Source organism: Artemia sp. Qi Xiang Cuo, chromosome 5, assembly GCF_049724085.1.
Source record: "Artemia sp. Qi Xiang Cuo chromosome 5, ASM4972408v1, whole genome shotgun sequence".
In the NCBI taxonomy this organism is placed as follows: Eukaryota; Metazoa; Arthropoda; class Branchiopoda; order Anostraca; family Artemiidae; genus Artemia; species Artemia sp. Qi Xiang Cuo.
Window position 1 is genome coordinate 11,571,699 of NC_142798.1, and position 19,056 is coordinate 11,590,754.

General features: G+C 33.3%; 1 protein-coding gene across 1 annotated transcript in view; it reads right to left on the bottom strand.

Moving 5' to 3' along the window:
• Nucleotides 1-1,696: 1,696 nt before the first annotated feature.
• LOC148951808 (translation factor waclaw, mitochondrial-like) overlaps nucleotides 1,697-19,056 on the bottom strand; it is an 89,144-nt gene continuing 71,784 nt past the window's right edge. Inside the window, exon 4 of the mRNA XM_089089071.1 lies at nucleotides 1,697-1,790. Within this exon, the coding sequence (XP_088945197.1) occupies nucleotides 1,697-1,790 (94 nt within the window). The remainder of the gene's footprint in view (nucleotides 1,791-19,056) is intronic.

The window sequence follows — 19,056 nt, forward strand, 5'->3', positions numbered from 1 at the left end:
CAGAGAAGCATATTAGAAGAATATTAGGTAGAAGCTATATCATACAAGTACCTTTCTTAATTAATGAACATTAAAGTTTTGCTCATTTAATTGTTTCTTAGAAAGCTTGTTCTGCGGTTCGCTCCAAAATAGGTTGTAGCTACTCCTGCAACCATGAGGCATTGTCGTCAAACTGTAAAAAAAAAAAAAAAAAAAAATACACTGCAGAATTGAAAGCTAGTACAATCTGTTTTACAAATTTTTAAAATGTGAAGGGACAAACCATATGGCTAGGTTCTAATATTCAATTATTCAATTTAGATAGTAACTTCCGTCAAGAGAAAACGACCAAGCGACGACGATATATGAATTATGGCACTTATGTCTGATTAAAAGCGAAATTACCCTACAACTTCCTGGAAAATTTCTTGAAAAACCTTGTCTCTTATCAATACCTAAAAAGAATAATCATCGTTTGTGAATATGTGAACATGAAGCTTTAACCTATTCTAAATAGAAGTTTATCGGTTGAAGAATTGATCTTTTCAACCAAATTTGAAACAGAATCAAACCGAAAATTTACCGAAATTTACCAATCACACTTTAACTGAAAATTCAACTACTTTCAAAATATAGCTTGATAATGCTAAGGAAAGAGAAAATTGAAATGAATAAAAGAGAAACCGGACTTAGTTAACTAGACTGGTTTCTCTAAACTAAACTGGAATTATGAAAAACAACCTTTTTTTTTCTTTCATATTTTCAAGTAGTCTCTCTGTCCGGATTCAAACTATCCGGTAACTAAACTCTTAGTCAACCTAAATTAATAAACTGGTTTAGAGTTCAGGTTTAGATAAACCGGTTTAGTTATTTTAAGCATCACTGGCAGTTTAGTTACCGGATAGTTTGACTGCAAAGATACAGACAGACTCTATCAAAAAATGAAAGAGAAAAATAGAGATTGTATTTTATAATTATGTGGTTAAACAAAAAGAGTGTTTGAATTTGGTTGGTTTAAGTATGTGCAAAACAACCTTAATATTCTTTATTCTTATGCTAAAATAGCATAAAAAAAAATCCAAAAAATTTTTTTTTTTCTTGGAATTTACAGACACCAGCTTTTCTCTCACGATCTGTGACAATTTGACAGCTCATAATAGTGGCAATCTGACACAGTCATGACCACGAAGAAAAAGACAAGCCATGCTAATTGATCAACATATTGATACTGAACAAGTTAATTATTAAATTGTGAAACCGGACTTAGTTACCTGAACTGGTTTCTCCAAACTAAACTGGAAATATGGAATACAATCTCTCTTTTTCTCTTTCATATTTTCAAGTAGTGCCTGTGTATTACAACTATCCGGTAACTAAACTCTTAGTCAACCTAATAAACAAGTGTAGAGTTCTGGTTTAGTTAGTTAAGCATGACTATCAGTTTAGTTACCCGATAGTTGGACTGCAGAGAAACAGACAGACTCTTTCAAAAACTTAAAGAGAAAAAGAGACATTGAATTATATAATTCTGTGGTTAAAAAAAGCGTGTTTGAATTTGGTTGGCTTAAGTCTGTGTAAAACAACCCTGGTATTCCTTAAGCTTGTACTAGAAATAGCATAAAAACACCTTAAAAAGCGTCAGAGAAGCATATTAGAAGAATATTAGGTAGGGGCTATATCATACAAGTACCTTTCTTAATTAATGAACATTAAAGTTTTACTCATTTAATTGTTTCTTAGAAACCTTGTTCTGCGGTTCGCTCCTAAATAGGTTGTAGCTACTCCTGCAGCCACGAGGTATTGTCGTCAAACTGTAAAAAAAAATAAAATAAAAATAAAATACACTGCAGAATTGAAAGCTAGTACAATCTGTTTTACAAATTTTTAAAATGTGAAGGGACAAACCATATGGCTAGGTTCTAATATTCAATTATTCAATTTAGATAGTAACTTCCGTCAAGAGAAAACGACCAAGCGACGACGATATATGAATTAGGGCACATATGTCTGATTAAAAGCGAAATTACCCTACAACTTCCCGGAAAATTTCTTGAAAAACCTTGTCTCTTATCAATACCTAAAAAGAATAATCATCGTTTGTGAATATGTGAACATGAAGCTTTAACCTATTCTAAATAGAAGTTTATCGGTTGAAGAATTGATCTTTTCAACCAAATTTGAAACAGAATCAAACCGAAAATTTACCGAAATTTACCAATCACACTTTAACTGAAAATTCAACTACTTTCAAAATATAGCTTGATAATGCTAAGGAAAGAGAAAATTGAAATGAATAAAAGAGAAACCGGACTTAGTTAACTGGACTGGTTTCTCTAAACTAAACTGGAATTATGAAAAACAACCTCTTTTTTTTCTTTCATATTTTCAAGTAGTCTCTCTGTCCGGATTCAAACTATCCGGTAACTAAACTCTTAGTCAACCTAAATTAATAAACTGGTTTAGAGTTCAGGTTTAGATAAACCGGTTTAGTTATTTTAGCATCACTGGCAGTTTAGTTACCGGATAGTTTGACTGCAAAGAAACAGACAGACTCTATAAAAAATGAAAGAGAAAAAAAGAGATTGTATTTTATAGTTATGTGGTTAAACAAAAAGAGTGTTTGAATTTGGTTGGTTTAAGTATGTGCAAAACAACCTTAATATTCTTTATTCTTATGCTAAAATAGCATAAAAAAAATCCAGAAAATATTTTTTTTTTTCTTGGAATTTACAGACACCAGCTTTTCTCTCACGATCTGTGACAATCTGACAGCTCATAATAGTGGCAATCTGACACAGTCATGACCACGAAGAAAAAGACAATCCATGCTAATTGATCAACATATTGATACTGAACAAGTTAATTATCAAATTTTGAAACCGGACTTAGTTACCTGGACTGGTTTCTCTAAACTAAACTGGAAATATGGAATACAATCTCTCTTTTTCTCTTTCATATTTTCAAGTAGTGCCTGTGTATTCAAACTATCCGGTAACTAAACTCTTAGTCAACCTAATAAACAGGTTTAGAGTTCTGGTTTAGAGAAACTGGTTTAGTTAGTTAAGCATGACTATCAGGTTAGTTACCCGATAGTTGGACTGCAGAGAAACAGACAGACTCTTTCAAAAACTTAAAGAGAAAAAGAGACATTGAATTATATAATTCTGTGGTTAGAAAAAGCGTGTTTGAATTTGGTTGGCTTAAGTCTGTGTAAAACAGCCCTGGTATTCCTTAAGCTTGTACTAGAAATAGCATAAAAACACCTTAAAAATATTTTTTTCTTAAAATATGGAGACACTAGCTTTTCTCCACTGTATATAGATATAATACAGTATGATCATATCCCTATCTCAACCATTATACAAAGCCGGACAGAGATGCGAGTGGTCAGATTTCTTTTGAACGCGAAACTTGGCTTCATCTTTGTAACACTAAATTTTAAAAAATCTAATACTAAATTAAATCGTTCCATTACATATATAAAAATCGGCAATTAGATGTGCAATGTTATTATTAGATGTTTTTAAAATTACAAGTTGGCTTCGAAGTTTCAAGTTGATTTCGAAGGCATTTTGAGAAAGTTTCTACGAAAATACGTGTTCCAGGGTAATATACACTGGACCGCTGATGAGAGATCAAATGAGAGGAGGTGTTTGTACGTGCAGAGAATGTAGTAGCCAAAAATCACTGAGGCGTGATCTGACTGTTATATTATTTATATACAGTGCTTTTCTCTCACAATCTGTGACTATTTGGCAGCTCATATTAGTGGCAATCTGGCCACGTAGGAAAAGACAAGTTATGATAATTAATCAACTTGTTGATACTGAACTAGTTAGTGATCAAATTATGATAGTCGGAAGTTATCAAATTAAGTGTCAAATTTACCAGTGGGGTCATTTATTAAGAATACTATTTTCTAAAATATAACACGTACAGGGCCGAATAATTTTGCTAATTACGAGATTCACCTTTACCGATTATTAATTATCTTTTGTTGATATCACCAAGATTTGATATACTCTACTTTCATTTTCATTTTCAGTTATCTTATAGTTTTCTTTTATATAGAAAATGATAAGTAGTTATCAAATAATAAATATATGATACTAGATAAAAAAAACTAATAAATATCAATATTTAAACAACCAAAATAATATTTATAATATTATTATTATTAATATTTAACAATAATACTAATAACAGAGTAATAACAGTGATAATAATACTGGATAAAATGTATGTAAATGTATAATTTCATTAAAGATTCCTTTTCCTACAAATCTATCTGTTTTTTACAAATCTACTATTTGTAATAGCAATAGAGTACATTAGGTAAAAATGCTCATATTTCCAAATTCAGACTGCAGTTGAGTGCCGGATTGTCCTGGCAAAGCATGATGGGGGATAGAACGGACGGTGATGTTCGTTACTTGCATAGATGTGGTGGCGGCTGCAATGTCCCTGGCTTGGGGGGTTGGAGCAGCGGGGCTCCCCAACATGTGAGCAGCCATCCACTCTCTTCTCAGCTTTCTACCTGGCTGCACAGGGGCTGGCACGGATGGTCCTTGGGCAGGCAGTGCTGGTCTGGAATGGATGTGGGTGGCTCCCGATGGGCCAGCTATCTCCAGTTGTTGCATTGGAGTAGCACCATAACCTTAGCTCTCTTTTGAGGGGGAGGGATGCATTCTTCCAAATTGTCCTTAAAAAGAAGACAAAATTTAGTATGGAAAAACGATTCCCCTTTTTACAGAAGAAAAAATTAGTACCCCTCGCTGCATCAAAACCAATACAATCATTTAAAATATAGATCTAAAAATAGTCAGCCATAAATATGCTATATTTAGCAGCTAACCAAACACTAAACTTCAGTGTTGCGTGTCGGAATGAGCACGTTCGTTTTCTTGTCAAAGGGTATACGTGTCTGCACAAAGAATCCCCCTCCCCCTTCTAGAAATAGAAGTTCTAGAAATAGTTTGTTTTTCACCTTACAACGAAGGTGTTAGAATTGATACATTGCCTCCCTTCCCCACCTTATATTTTTATAAAAGCCTCTTAATCGTCTGTGAAATCCATTTGCTTTCATCAAATACAATTGAAAATAGATTATCTCGTCTAATTTGGCCAAAAAAACTCTTTGTCAACGTGTCTTGAATCACACAAGCGCATGTGGCATTAATTTATGCCGATCAGAGAAACGTGTGAAGTTTGTCTTATGAAACTGTCATTTTTGTAACAGGATTATAAACACAGATAGTTTTATTTAGACCGGAAAAAGACAGCACACTCTATTTTTGATAATGGGAAAAGGACATTTTGAACACAAGAACTATTTGTAATGAATGAATTAAACTCGTAAACAGAGGGGGTGAGGGAAGATGGGGTTTACATAATGGAAAAAAGAGCGTATTTTACGTTTTCTAGTGACTATAATCATCATATTGTAGAGTTTGTATTGTTGGGGGGAGGGCTATGCCCCTGAATTTGAATTTACCAGAGGGATGACTATAGATTTTATTTGGAAATAAATTAAGAAAATTTAGTAGACTGAACTCACATTATAGATCGATGTATCCATAGCTTCCAAGTCAATAATATCAAATATGTTATCCATGATGTGTTAAAACATTATGAAAATTTAATCGTAACGCATGAGCATTTTATACAAAATCTCAAGGACGAATGAAAATCACTCCTTTTTATTTGAATCCAATTACCGATCAAGTTATCGTATATGGAGTAACTTCCACTCTCTCTCTGATATGTCCTAAAAAATGGGTGTCGTCTCAAAAACCAGTCTGGTTGAAAACATGGAGTTGAAGCAAAATTGTGTAACAAGCTAGACTTCAGGAACCAGTGGTGAATCCCCGCTCGTAGTGCTCGCTTTATGGGTGTTGTCTCAAAAACCAGTCTGGTTGAAAACGTGGAGTTGAAGCAAACTTGTGTAACAAGCTATACCAGTGGGGAATCCCCGCTCGTACATGCTCTGGAAAGTTGCCAAGGAACGTAAAGTAAGCAAATAGCACAGGAAGGAACATAGTTCCATAGAAGTATAAGTTAGCACTCTACTGTTAGCAATTCTTACTATATTTTAAAAAAATAACTTTTCCAAAAATGAGGAACTTCATAAGCTTTTCCAGATACTTTTTGCTTTGGCTGGAAGAGAAAGGGTCTCTCTTGTTTCTCAGAAATAAAGAAAAACATAATAAAATTTATACTTGATCAATAAACGGCATGAATATATGGAATAACCAACACTTTTTCCCCGTCCTTCTACAAAATTGTACAATGCCATCACTTACGCCTCGACACCATAAAATTGTACAATGAGACTCAAAGCTTAGCATCGAATCCAATACAAGCCTTTCCCTAGTAATGCAACGGATAAAATTTCCGTCAAGCTCTCATTCTTTTTCTTATAAAGAGATTTGAATTTTCTAATTTCACTCTTTAAAGAGACATTCTTTTCCTGCAAGAATATCGGTCACAAATAATGTCATGTGAAGTATTTTATAGACCCTAAAGACAATAAATTTTTACACCCTCCTTGACAAATAAATTTACTGTATGAAGAAAAAGAAGTTCCAAAAAAAGGCTTTCCAGTTAATAAATAGTCTCTTTCACTCCGTTAATTCACTTTTGTGTTGAAAGGTTGTTCACAAACTTTTAGAAGCAATGTTATAGTGTTCATTAAGCATAAAGCAATGTGCTTTCAATCTATTATTTCTTAATTTTGTTTTTCTCCTTGGCCATTTCGCATTGAAGGGGTGGTCGTAGAAACTTCATAGGGGACCCATTTAATTGGTCAAAGGGATATTCAAGTGTACTTTTAAGAGTCGGAATGATTCAAGGGTAACTAGCCCCCTATCATATCCTTTTTTGCTATACCACCCCACAGCCCCACCACATTCGATGCAATTTTTGAGACAGTCATTCTGTTCATCAAACAGTCCAAGGTAACGAACTGTAAGTAAGGAGTGACCCGGCTCAATAGTGACCGAAACTCTAAAAAATACAATTTTGATACAAATAGGTACATCAAAAGAATCAGATTTTTATGCTGATTTCAAATATATAAGTTTCATCAATTTTAGGACCTTATTATAGAAGTGCTACCCATCAAAATTTACGCGCCTGAGAAAATTTACCTTATTAGTAGGGTGCCTCGTCTGGATTTGCTTGCCTGTATAGGAATTTCCATGTTATTTGCTTGCCTGTATAGGACCATGTTATTTGCTTGCCTGTATAGGAATTCCACATTCCATGGCACCTTTCCATGCTATGATTACCAGACTGGTTATTTGGCAGTGTATAATGTGGTCAAGCATGTTTTGAGAGTTTGGTCATAATAATGTAATTTAAAGCAAACAGGTTTTTTTCTGTCTTTGTTGTCAATTGCACAATGAATGTACGTCATGAATTCACGTGTACATTCTTAAAAAAACTGGTATGATATAAAGTAGTCAAACATGTTTTGCTGGCATGCACGAAATTATGTAGCTCAACATCCGTTTTTTATTCGTCCTTGAAATCCCGTATAAAATGTTCATATATCGTAATTTAATTTTCATTATAATTTAACATATTATACATAGTACACTGAATTTTATTAACTTTTGGAACAATGGATCCGTCAATTGTCAATGTGAGTACAGCTTACTAAATTTCTGAATTTATTTCCAGATAAATGGTATTTTACCAGTAAATTCAAATTTCAGGGGTACTTAGCCCCCCTCCCCTCCAACAATACAAAACCTTAACATATGATGAGTATATTCGATAGAAAACGCTAAGTATGCTTTTTCTATTATGCAAAACAAAAATCCCCTCCCCCATTGTTTTTTTAGGAGCATAACCCCTTACTTTTAATTATTTCGTTCAAAAAATGTCCCTTTTTCCCAATTATAAAAAAAAATCTTTTTTTCCTGGTCTAAATGGAAGCAGGTGTGTTGCAACGGAAGGGACAGTTTTAAGAGCAAATTTCACACACTCATGCTATCATGTGATTGTGTTATCACCGTGATTAGTAACATATGTCATTGTCTGTTTCAAGATATGTTGACTAGCAAAAAACCTGGGTGAATGAGTTGAAATAAAAAATTTTAACAGGAATTGTGTTTGGTTAGCTTTTAATATGGTTGACTATTTTTTAGATCTATATTTTAAATCATTGTATTGGATTTGATGCAGTGGGAGGGGTGGGAGAGGAGGGTTCTTTGTGCAGACTAATTTTATCTTCTGTGAAAAAGGAGGATCGTTTTTTTTTTCATGCTAAATTTTTACTTATTTTTAATGTGGAGGAAGATTCTTACAATTACTCCCCTCCATAAAAGAAACCAAGATGGGGTGATAACACATTGATGCAAGCTACAGGGCAATCCATTAAAAGTTCTCTGGACCAACCAGGGCCCTCTCATGACAGTGTCAAATCTGCAAAGAATTCGATGAGAGAAAGTGTTATTCGCTATGCACCACGGTCACTTTGTAAGGAGCTAACTGCAACTTCTATGGTAAGCCCTATTTATCATATAGCTAAGGAGGGTTCAGTTAAAGAGGGTTCAGTTGCATGGAGGGATTCAGTTAAAGAATACCTCCTCGATTGATTTTTTTTTTTAATGTATTTTATGGCTATTACCAAAGCGATTTATAGTAGTGAAAGTGGCTAGTATCTATGGGACTAAAAATTATGGGGCCCAGTATGTTTTTTAAGTACATTTGATTAAAATTATATTCAAACAAAACGTTTGTGGCAGTTCAGTTGGAATCCCTGATTTTCTGTTCAGTTGGAGCTTGTTCAATTGGAACTCCTAGTAAATATACGTGGTGTGTCAAGAAACTTGAACCTTTCACAATACAAAAATTTGAAAAGGTTTTTTGCAATATCTAATAACTTAACTCATTGGTATGAGTTTACTCTAAAAACAACCCTTTGGTAGATCATACCTGCTTTGAGGTCACAGCTACTAAGTAGACTTAACTGTCACCTTTTCAGCACTTACTGAGGAACTTTACGACTCTGGGCCCTGATACAGGGATGAAGCTTTCTTTTATATTTGATTATCAACGTTGAAAAAGTCAATCGCCTACCAACAACTGGGCCATACCGATCATCTGGACCTTAGAAATGGAAGTTAAGGAAATAACCACGTCTAATACTTTTCTTGTAAATAGATCTAAAGTAGTTCTAAAATAGTTCTGATTTTCTTTTAATCTATGAATTTTGTCAAAATGGATTGATTGATTCAATTTAATAAGTTGCAAAAATCAAAGAAGGGAAGGAAAAAAATAGAATGAGAAACAGGCTAATTTGCTTTTTAGGGAGATATTCAATTTCTTTTCTGTATTTCCTTTTAATTTTCAAATGACATTAGTTCTTTGTATAATTATCCTGTTTCATTATTATGTGTAGGTCTATGTAGTTTGTCAGAATGGAGAAGTCCCTAAAAAAGTGGAAAAATTGCTTCGTAGTTCTTCTTACAGTTGAAGGTTTTGCTTTGAATATGGAGGAAAGCCAGGGGTGATAATTAGAGAAAACGGCGGAAAATTTTCCCTATGTTTTGAAAAAAAAATTGTGCGTTTTTATTGGAACAAATAAAAAAATAGATTTCGACAATATGTTGTTTTTGTATATTCTTTAGTAAAAACTTAAAAATTCTTAGTCCCAAAAATTTCGTTAATGGATGTCTTTGTGGAGATCAAGATTGTTTTTAAATCAAACAGTTCGTGCTAACGAACTGTAAGTAAGGAGCGACCCGGCTCAATGGTAACCGTAACTCTAGAAAACGGGTTTTTGATACCAATAGATACATCAAAAGAATCAATTTTCAATGCTGAATTTCAATATATAACTTTCATCAAGTTTACTTCTATCCATCAAAAGTTACGTGCCTGAGAAAATTTGGCTGAGTTTTGAAAAAAGGGAGAAAGACCCCCTAAAAGTTCTAGAACCTTAATGAAAATCACACCATCATATTGTATTTTATAGCAATTACCAAAACGTTCATTCATATGGAAAATAAAGTCTTTTTTACCATTTCAAGCCTGAGAAGAAAAAACGACAGAAGAAAATAAGAATAGTGGAACTAAAAACACCGACTGACATCTGGGATAGTGTACCACTAAGCATGGAGGAGGAGGTACATCTCATAGAGCAAACAGCTTCAGTAGAAAGATGGTATAGTTTCATGAAGAGCTGGGACCATCAAGCACAGTGCTATGAGCTAGACTCCTATTATGCATTTTCATTTTAAATGTTATTACAGATGAGAGTAAAACCATTATCAATATACCTCATTTTTTCATTCTAACTTAACTTGTAGGAATAGGACTTCATTCAAACAATTAAATGGATTTTTCAAAGTACATTTTGAATTTCTTTCATTGAAATGCAAGAGTTGGAATATTTCAGTAGTGTTTTGTCGTGGTTTACCATGTCACAGTTACATTCTCTTGATTTTTCAATGTTCATTTTGGATTTCTTTCGTTGAAATGCAAGATCTGGTATATTTCAGTAGTGTTTTGTCGTGGTTTACCATGTCACAGTTACATTCTCTTGATTTCTCAAAGTTCATTTTGAATTTCTTTCATTGAAATGCAAGAGTTGGATTATTTCAGTAGTGCTTTGCCGTTGTTTACCTTGTCACAGTTAAATTCTCTTAATTTTTCAAAGTTCATTTTTAGTTTTTCTCATGGAAATGCAAGAGTTGGATTATTTCAGCAGTGTATTGTCATGGTTTACATTATCACACTTACATTATCTTAATTTTTCAAAGTTCATATTGTATTTCTTTCGTTGAAATGCAAGAATTGTAATATTTCAGAAGTTTTTTTGTCATGGTATACCTTGTCATAGTTAAATTCTCTTAATTTTTCAAAGTTCATTTTGAATTTCTTTCATTGAAATGCAGAGCTGGAATGTTTCAGTAGTGTTTTGTTGTGCTTTACCTTGTCACAGTTACATTCTCTTTATTTTTCAAAGTTCATTTTGAATTTTTTTCTTTAAAATGCAAAAGTTGAAATATTTCATTAGTGTTTTCTAGTGGCTGACCTTGTCAAAATTATTTTTTCTTAATTTTTCAAATTTAATTTGGAATTTCTTTCTTTTAAATGCAAGAGTTGGAATATTTCAGTAGTGTTTTGTTGTGCTTTACCTTGTCACAGTTACATTCTCTTGATTTTTCAAAGTTCAGTTTTAAATTCTTTCATTTAAATACAAGAGTTGGAATATTTTAGTAGTGTTTTGTCGTGGTTTACCTTGTCACAGTTACATTCTCTTAATTTTTCAAAGTTCATTTTGAATTTCTTCTCACAGTTACGTACGCGCGCGTACGTAACTGTAAGAAGAAATTCAAAATTAACTTTGAAAAATTAAGAGAATGTAACTGTGACAAGGTAAACCATGACAAGACACTATTGAAATATTCCATCTCTTGCATTTCAACGAAAGAAATTCAAAATAAACTTTGAAAAATCAAGAGAATGTAACTCTGACAAGGTAAAGCACAACAAAACACTACTGAAATATTCCAACTCTTGCATTTCAACGAAAGAAATTCAAAATGAACTTTGAAAAATTAAGAAAATGTAACTGTGACAAGGAAAACCACGACAAGACACAAGTGAAATATTCCAACTCTTGCATTTCAACGAAAGAAATCCAAAATTAACTTTGAAAAATCAAGAGACTGTAACTCTGACAAGGTGAACCACAATAAAACACTACTGAAACATTCCAACTCATGCATTTCAACGAAAAAAATTCAAAATGAAATTTGAAAAAATAAGAGAATATAACTTTGACAAGGTAAACCACGACAAAACACTACTGAAATATTCCAACTCTTGCATTTCAACGAAATAAATCCAAAATGAACGTTGAAAAATCAAGAGAATGTAACTGTGACAATGTAAAGCACGACAAAACACTACTGAAAAATTCAAACTCTTGCATTTCAAAGAAATAAAATCAAAATGAAATTTGCAAAAATCAAGATATTGTAGCTGTGACAAGGTAAACCATGACGAAACACTACTAAAATATTCCAGCTCTTGCATTTCAAGGAAAGAAATTCAAAATGAACTTTGAAAAATTAAAAGAATTTAACTGTGACAAGGTAAACCACGACAAAACACTACTGAAATAATCCAACTCTTGCATTTCAATGAAAGATATTCAAAATGAACTTTGAAAAATCAAGAGAATGTAACTCTGACATGGTAAACCATGACAAAACACTACTGAAATATTCCAACTCTTGCATTTCAACGAAAGAAATCCAAAATGAACATTGAAAAATCAAGAGAATGTAACTGTGACATGGTAAACCACGACAAAACACTACTGAAATATTCCAACTCTTGCATTTCAATGAAAGAAATTCAAAATGAACTTTGAAAAATCCATTTAATTGTTTGAATGAAGTCCTATTCCTACAAGTTAAGTTAAAATGAAAGAATGAGGTATATTGATAATGGTTTTACTCTGATCTGTAATAACATTTAAAATGAAAATACATAATAGGAGTCTAGCTCATAGCACTGTGCTTGATGGTCCCAGCTCTTCATGAAACTATACCATCTTTCGACTTAAGCTGTTTGCTCTATGAGATGCACCTCCTCCTCCATGCTTAATGGTACACTATCCCAGATTTCAGTCGGTGTTTTTAGTTCCACTATTCTTATTTTCTTCTGTCGTTTTTTCTTCTCAGGCTTGAAATGGTAAAAATTACTTTATTTTCCATGTGAATTAACGTTTTGGTAATTGCTATAAAATACAATATGATGGTGTGATTTTCATTAAGGTTCTAGAACTTCTAGGGGGTCTTTCCCCCTTTTTTTAAAACTCAGCCAAATTTTCTCAGGCGTGTAACTTTTGATGGATAGAAGTAAACTTAATGAAAGTTATATATTTGAATTTAGCATTGAAATCTGATTCTTTTGATGTATCTATTGGTATCAAAAACTCGTTTTCTAGAGTTACGGTTACGATTGAACCGGGTTGCTCCTTACTTACAGTTCGTTAGCACGAACTGTTTGATTTAAAAACAATCTTTATCTCCACAAAGACATCCATTAACGAAATTTTTGGACAAACAATTTTTAAGTTTTTACTAAAGAATATACAAAAACAACATATTGTCGAAATCTTTTTTTTTATTTGTTCCAATAAAAACGCACAAAATTTTTTTTTTTCAAAACCTAGGGGAAATTTCCCGCCGTTTTCTCTAATTATCACCCCTGGTTTTCCTCCATATTCAAAGCAAAACCTTCAACTGTAAGAAAAACTACGAAGCAATTTTTCCACTTTTTTAGGGACTTCTCCATTCTGACAAACTACATAGACCTACACATAATAATGAAACAGGATAATTATACAAAGAACTAATGTCATTTGAAAATTAAAAGGAAATACAGAAAAGAAATTGAATATCTCCCTAAAAAGCAAATTAGCCTGTTTCTCATTCTATTTTTTTCTTTCCCTTCTTTGATGTTTGCAACTTATTAAATTGAATCAATCAATCCATTTTGACAAAATTCATAGATTAAAAGAAAATCAGAACTATTTTAGAACTACTTTAGATCTATTTACAAGAAAAGTATTAGACGTGGTTATTTCCTTAACTTCCATTTCTAAGGTCCAGATGATCGGTATGGCCCAGTTGTTGGTAGGCGATTGACTTTTTCAACGTTGATAATCAAATATAAAAGAATGCTTCATCCCTGTATCAGGGCCCAGAGTCGTAAAGTTCCTCAGTGAGTGCTGAAAAGGTGACAGTTAAGTCTACTTAGTAGCTGTGACCGCAAAGCAGGTATGATCTACTAAATGGTTGTTTTTAGAGTAAAGTCATACCAATGAGTTAAGTTATTAGATATTGCAAAAAACCTTTTCAAATTTTTGTATTGTGAAAGGTTCAAGTTTCTTGACACACCACGTATATTTAATAGGAGTTCCAATTGAACAAGGTCCAACTGAACAGAAAATCAGGGATTCCAACTGAACTGCCACAAACGTTTTGTTTGAATAGATTTTAAGCAAATGTACTTAAAAAACATACTGGGTACCATAATTTTTAGTCCCATAGATACTAGCCACTTTCACTACTATAAATCGCTTTAGTAATAGCCATAAAATACATTTAAAAAAAATATATATATATCGAGGAGGTATTCTTTAACTGAATCCCTCCATGCAACTGAACCCTCTTTAACTGAACCCTCCTTAGCTATCTGATAAATGGCGCTTACCACAGAAGTTGCAGTTAGCTCCTTACAAAGTGACCGTGGTGCATAGCGAATAACGCTTTCTCTCATCGAATTCTTTGCAGAGTTGACACTGTCATGAGAGGGCCCTGGTTGGTCCAGAGAACTTGTAATGGATGGCCCTGTAGCTTGCATCAATGTGTTATCACCCCAGCTTGGTTTCTTTTCTGGAGGGGAGTAATTGTAAGAATCTTCCTCCACCTTAAAAAGAAGGAAAAATTTAGCATGAAAAAAAAAACGATCCTCCTTTTTCACAGAAGATAAAATTAGTCTGCACAAGGAGTCCTCCTCTCCCTCCCCACCCACTGCATCAAATATAAAACAAAGATTTAAAATATTTATATAAAAAATATTCAACCATATTAAAAGCTAACCAAACACAATTCCTGTTAAAATTTTTTATTTAAACTCATTCACCCAGGTTTTTCGCTAGTCAACATATCTTGAAACAGACAATGACATATGTTACTAATCACGGTGATAATACGATCACATGATAACATGAGTGTGTGAAATTTGCTCTTAAAACTGTCCCTTCCGTTGTAACACACCTGCTTCTATTTAGACCAGGAAAAAATTTTTTTTTTTTGATAATTGGGAAAAAGGGACATTTTTTGAACGAAATAATTAAAAGTAAGGGGTTATGCTCCTAACAAAACAATGGGGGAGGGGGTTTTTGTTTTGCATAATAGAAAAAAGTATATTTAGCGTTTTCTATCGAATATACTCATCGTATTTTAAGGTTTTGTATTGTTGGAGGGGAGGGGGGCTAAGTCCCCCTGAAATTTGAATTTACTGGTAAAATACCATTTATCTGGAAATAAATTCAGAAATTTAGTAAGCTGTACTCACATTGACAATTGACGGATCCATTGTTCCAAAAGTTAATAAAATTTAGTGTACTATGTATAATATGTTAAATTATAATGAAAATTAAATTACGATATATGAACATTTTATACGGGATTTCAAGGACGAATAAAAAACGGATGTTGAGTTACATAATTTCGTGCATGCCCCCAAAACATGTTTGACTACTTTATAACATACCAGTTTTTTTTAAGAATGTACACGTGAACTCATGACGTACATTCATTGTGAAATTGACAACAAAAACAGAAAAAAACCTGTTTGCTTTAAATTGTATTATTACGACCAAACTCTCAAAACATGCTTGACCACATTATACACTGCCAAATAACCAGTCTGGTAATCATAGCATGGAAAGGTGCTATGGAATGTGGAATTCCTATACACGCAAGCAAATAACATGGTCCTATACAGGCAAGCAAATAACATGGAAATTCCTATACAGGCAAGCAAATCCAGACGAGGCACCCTACTCTTATTTTCAATAAAAGGATGAAACAACCCCTAAGAGTCATAGCACTTTAATGAAACTCCCACCATCAGATTCACTGTATCAGAGAACCCTACTATAGAAGTTTCAAGCTCTTATCTGCAAAAATGTGGAATTAGTGTTTTTTTTCCAGAAGAAACATCACGGATGCGTGTTTATTAATTAATTTTTTTTCCAGGGGTGATCGTATCGATCCAGTAGTCCTAGAATATTTTGAGAGGGCTCATTCGAACGGAAATTAAAAGTTCTAGTGCCCTTTTAAGTGAGCAAAAAAAATTGGAAGGCAACTTGGCCCCCTCCCACGCTTATTTTTTTCCCGAAGTAACCCAATCAAAATTTTGAAATAGCCATTGTTTCAGCATAGTCAAAAATTTAAAAAAAATTGTCTTTTGGGATGACTTAATCCCCCATAATTCCTGGAGGAAGAGCTGCAAGTAATGAACTTTGCCCATTCTTTACAAATAGTATTGGTTATTGGGAAGTATACAGACGTTTTCAGGAGGGATCTTTTTCTGGCGGGGGGGGGGGGGGTCAGAGTAGGGGGTTACAGGGGAGGATCTTTCCATGGAGAATTTGTTCTTTGGAGAAAGGACTTTTCTATAAAGGGGGTGCCGGATTTCCCATCATTATTCAAAAATAATCAAAAATTGAATAAAAAAATAAGTTTTTTTCAACTGAAAGTAAGGAGCAACATTAAAACGTAAAACGAAGAGAAATTATTACGTATATGAGGGGGCTCACCCCCCATGTCTATACCTTGCTGTTTACGCTAAAGTTTTTTTTGTACTTTCAAAAGAGCTAACTATTCTTATTAACCGGTCTTTGTGATTCAGGGGTTTATGATTCGAACAAAATTCGAACTTTAGCGGAAAGGGCGAGGTATTGACCAGGGGAACATTCGAATATACGAATATAGAAGTTTGATACTTAAGTTAATTCGTAAGTTACGTCAGAACAAAATTTCGAGAAAGGCAATTAGCCACAAAAAAGTAAATTTAATATGCATATTTTGTTTTAATTATTCATGTACGGTGAGCCAAAATCAAAACTGCATTAATTCATAAACGTTCAGAAATTAAATTAAAAAAAAACAAGTTTTTTTTAACTGAAAGTAAGGAGCGACATTAAAACTTAAAACGAACAGAAATTATTCCGTATATGAAAACGGGTTGTCCCCCCCTCAAAGCCTCGTTCTTTACGCTAAAGTTTGACTCTGTCTCACAACTCTATTTTTCAACCCAATAAAAAACTTTAGCGTAAAGAGCGATGCGTTGAGAAGGGGACAGCCCCTTTAATATACGTAATATTTTCTGTTCGTTTTAATTTTTATGGCCGCTCCTTACTTTCAGTTTAAAAAACTTGTTTTTTTTTATTTAATAATAATAAGGTTCGATGAATATACTTTCAGGGATGACATAGCCCCCAAACTCATTGGAGCAAGGGCCGCAAATAAGTCAAATTGCTGACTGTTTGCGCACAGGTTTTGTAATGGGAAAAGGGAAGGTTATTTAGTCTTGGCTCTGCGATTGGTTCAAAACTTTCAGGGATTGTTCTCTGGTTCAAATGTATCATGCATTTTGCTATGGAAGGGTGGGTTTGCGTTTGTTTAAGGGTTCCGAAAATGGACAAAATAATTTGGCCCTCATAAGTTTGAAATTTAAAGCCATAAGTCTTTGGGTCAAAAGGTAAATAATATATAGAAAAAGCGTTCAAGGATTTGGGCCCTCGAAAGCGGGTCCCAAATTAGAGCAAATCACTTTTGTTTTGAGATCGGCTTGAAACTTATATTCTTAATTCCTTAGACCAAAATGAACAAACGCTATTTTTTCTTTGAATAATTAGCCAAAAATATTGGTATCCTTAAAACAGGGCCTGACAGAGGCCCACAAAAGGGTTAAAAAAAAAAGTTTTTGCTAAGGTGGCTTCAAATGGAGGAGATGGTTGTGGAAATTTGAGATAGAGCGAATTCAACTGAAAACTGAAAGTTCCAAGTGTCTTTTTATAGAATATAATTATTGGAGGGAAAACAGCCCCCTCCTGTGCACTTTTTTGCTACCTAGCCTTCTGACCACCCCATGGTATCAGTTTAAGATTTTGGGATAGCTGTTTTGTTGAAAAACACCAAAGGTCTAACAATTATGCCTCCCGGGTCAACATCGCCAGTTGCAGTTCCAGGATTAATGGCCGTAAATTATGTGCATTACCTATTACTTACAAATAGGTGGCCATGTGTGGCTTAGAACTCTTAAGGATCGTTTACTATGGCAATATTCTCTCAGTTTCTCAATTGTATAGCCTGTAAACAGCATGCGTGCTTATGTAAATTAAAGATGTAGCGTGCAACTCAGTTTTCATGCCATGTGCAATATCTTGGGAAAGGCTTGGGGGCTGGAGTTGAAACTTTCAGGGAATTTTGGCGAGGATGTGGCAAATTGACGTTGAATATTGACTTTGGGAAGGGGACATGTGCCAACCAAGAGAAACTATGTGTATTCAGGTTGCAGAAATAGCATATCCTTAAGATCCTAGTAAGATTCAAGGAACGGCTTATGGGAATGGAGTATAAGTTGTAATATATTATAAGTTATATGTTTTATAAGTTAATGATTAGTAACTAGCATAATTTATAGACCTTTCCCCGAGGGCTGGAGGGGGTGGGTTCCCATCCGGGATCATAGTTATTTGATAATTTGATTATTTTGGCCAAACACACATGATCTGCTCTTAAAAAGGCTTAGGGGGAATGTACTCTTTCTTCTTCGTTTTAAGCTTTATTCTTTGTTTTAAATTGTTTTAAGTTTTAATTGATGATTTGTTTTCATTTTTTTTTCGTTTTAGAATTCATTTGTGCATCTATAGAAGTATCTATTGTTTTTACGTTTAATGTGATTATTCATAGTTTGTTTTAGGTTTCATTTATTCATTGGTAGCAATTACTTTAGTTTAATTTTAAACTTTATTTAAACTTAAACTTTATTTAAACTTATTTAAACTTTATTTAAACTTAAGTTTATGACTTTATTTGTCTGTATTAATTACTGTATTTAATTACTTTTAATTTTATTACCTTTAATTTTATTGACTTTATTTGTCTGTATTAATAACTGTGTTTAATTACTTTTAATTTAATTAAATTTAATTACTTTATGTCTTAAGTCTAAAGTATTTCATGACTTTATTTGTGCTTGTACTAGGTTTTATTGTGACCTTTCTCGGGATCCCTTTTTTTTAGAAGAGTTTAAAAAAGAAAATGTTTTAGAAGACGCAATAGATTATGCAGATTTGAGTGTTTGCTATGATTAAAACAGTTATAAGTCAAAAGAAAAAAAAATTGGGTACTTGGCAAAGGGACAAAAATTGTGTTCAACGACGATTTTATCAAGGAAATTTAAATAGTGAATTCCGAATCTGCACAAACCCAGAATAGTGTAAAGCTTAGTTTTTCACAGCAATTCAAT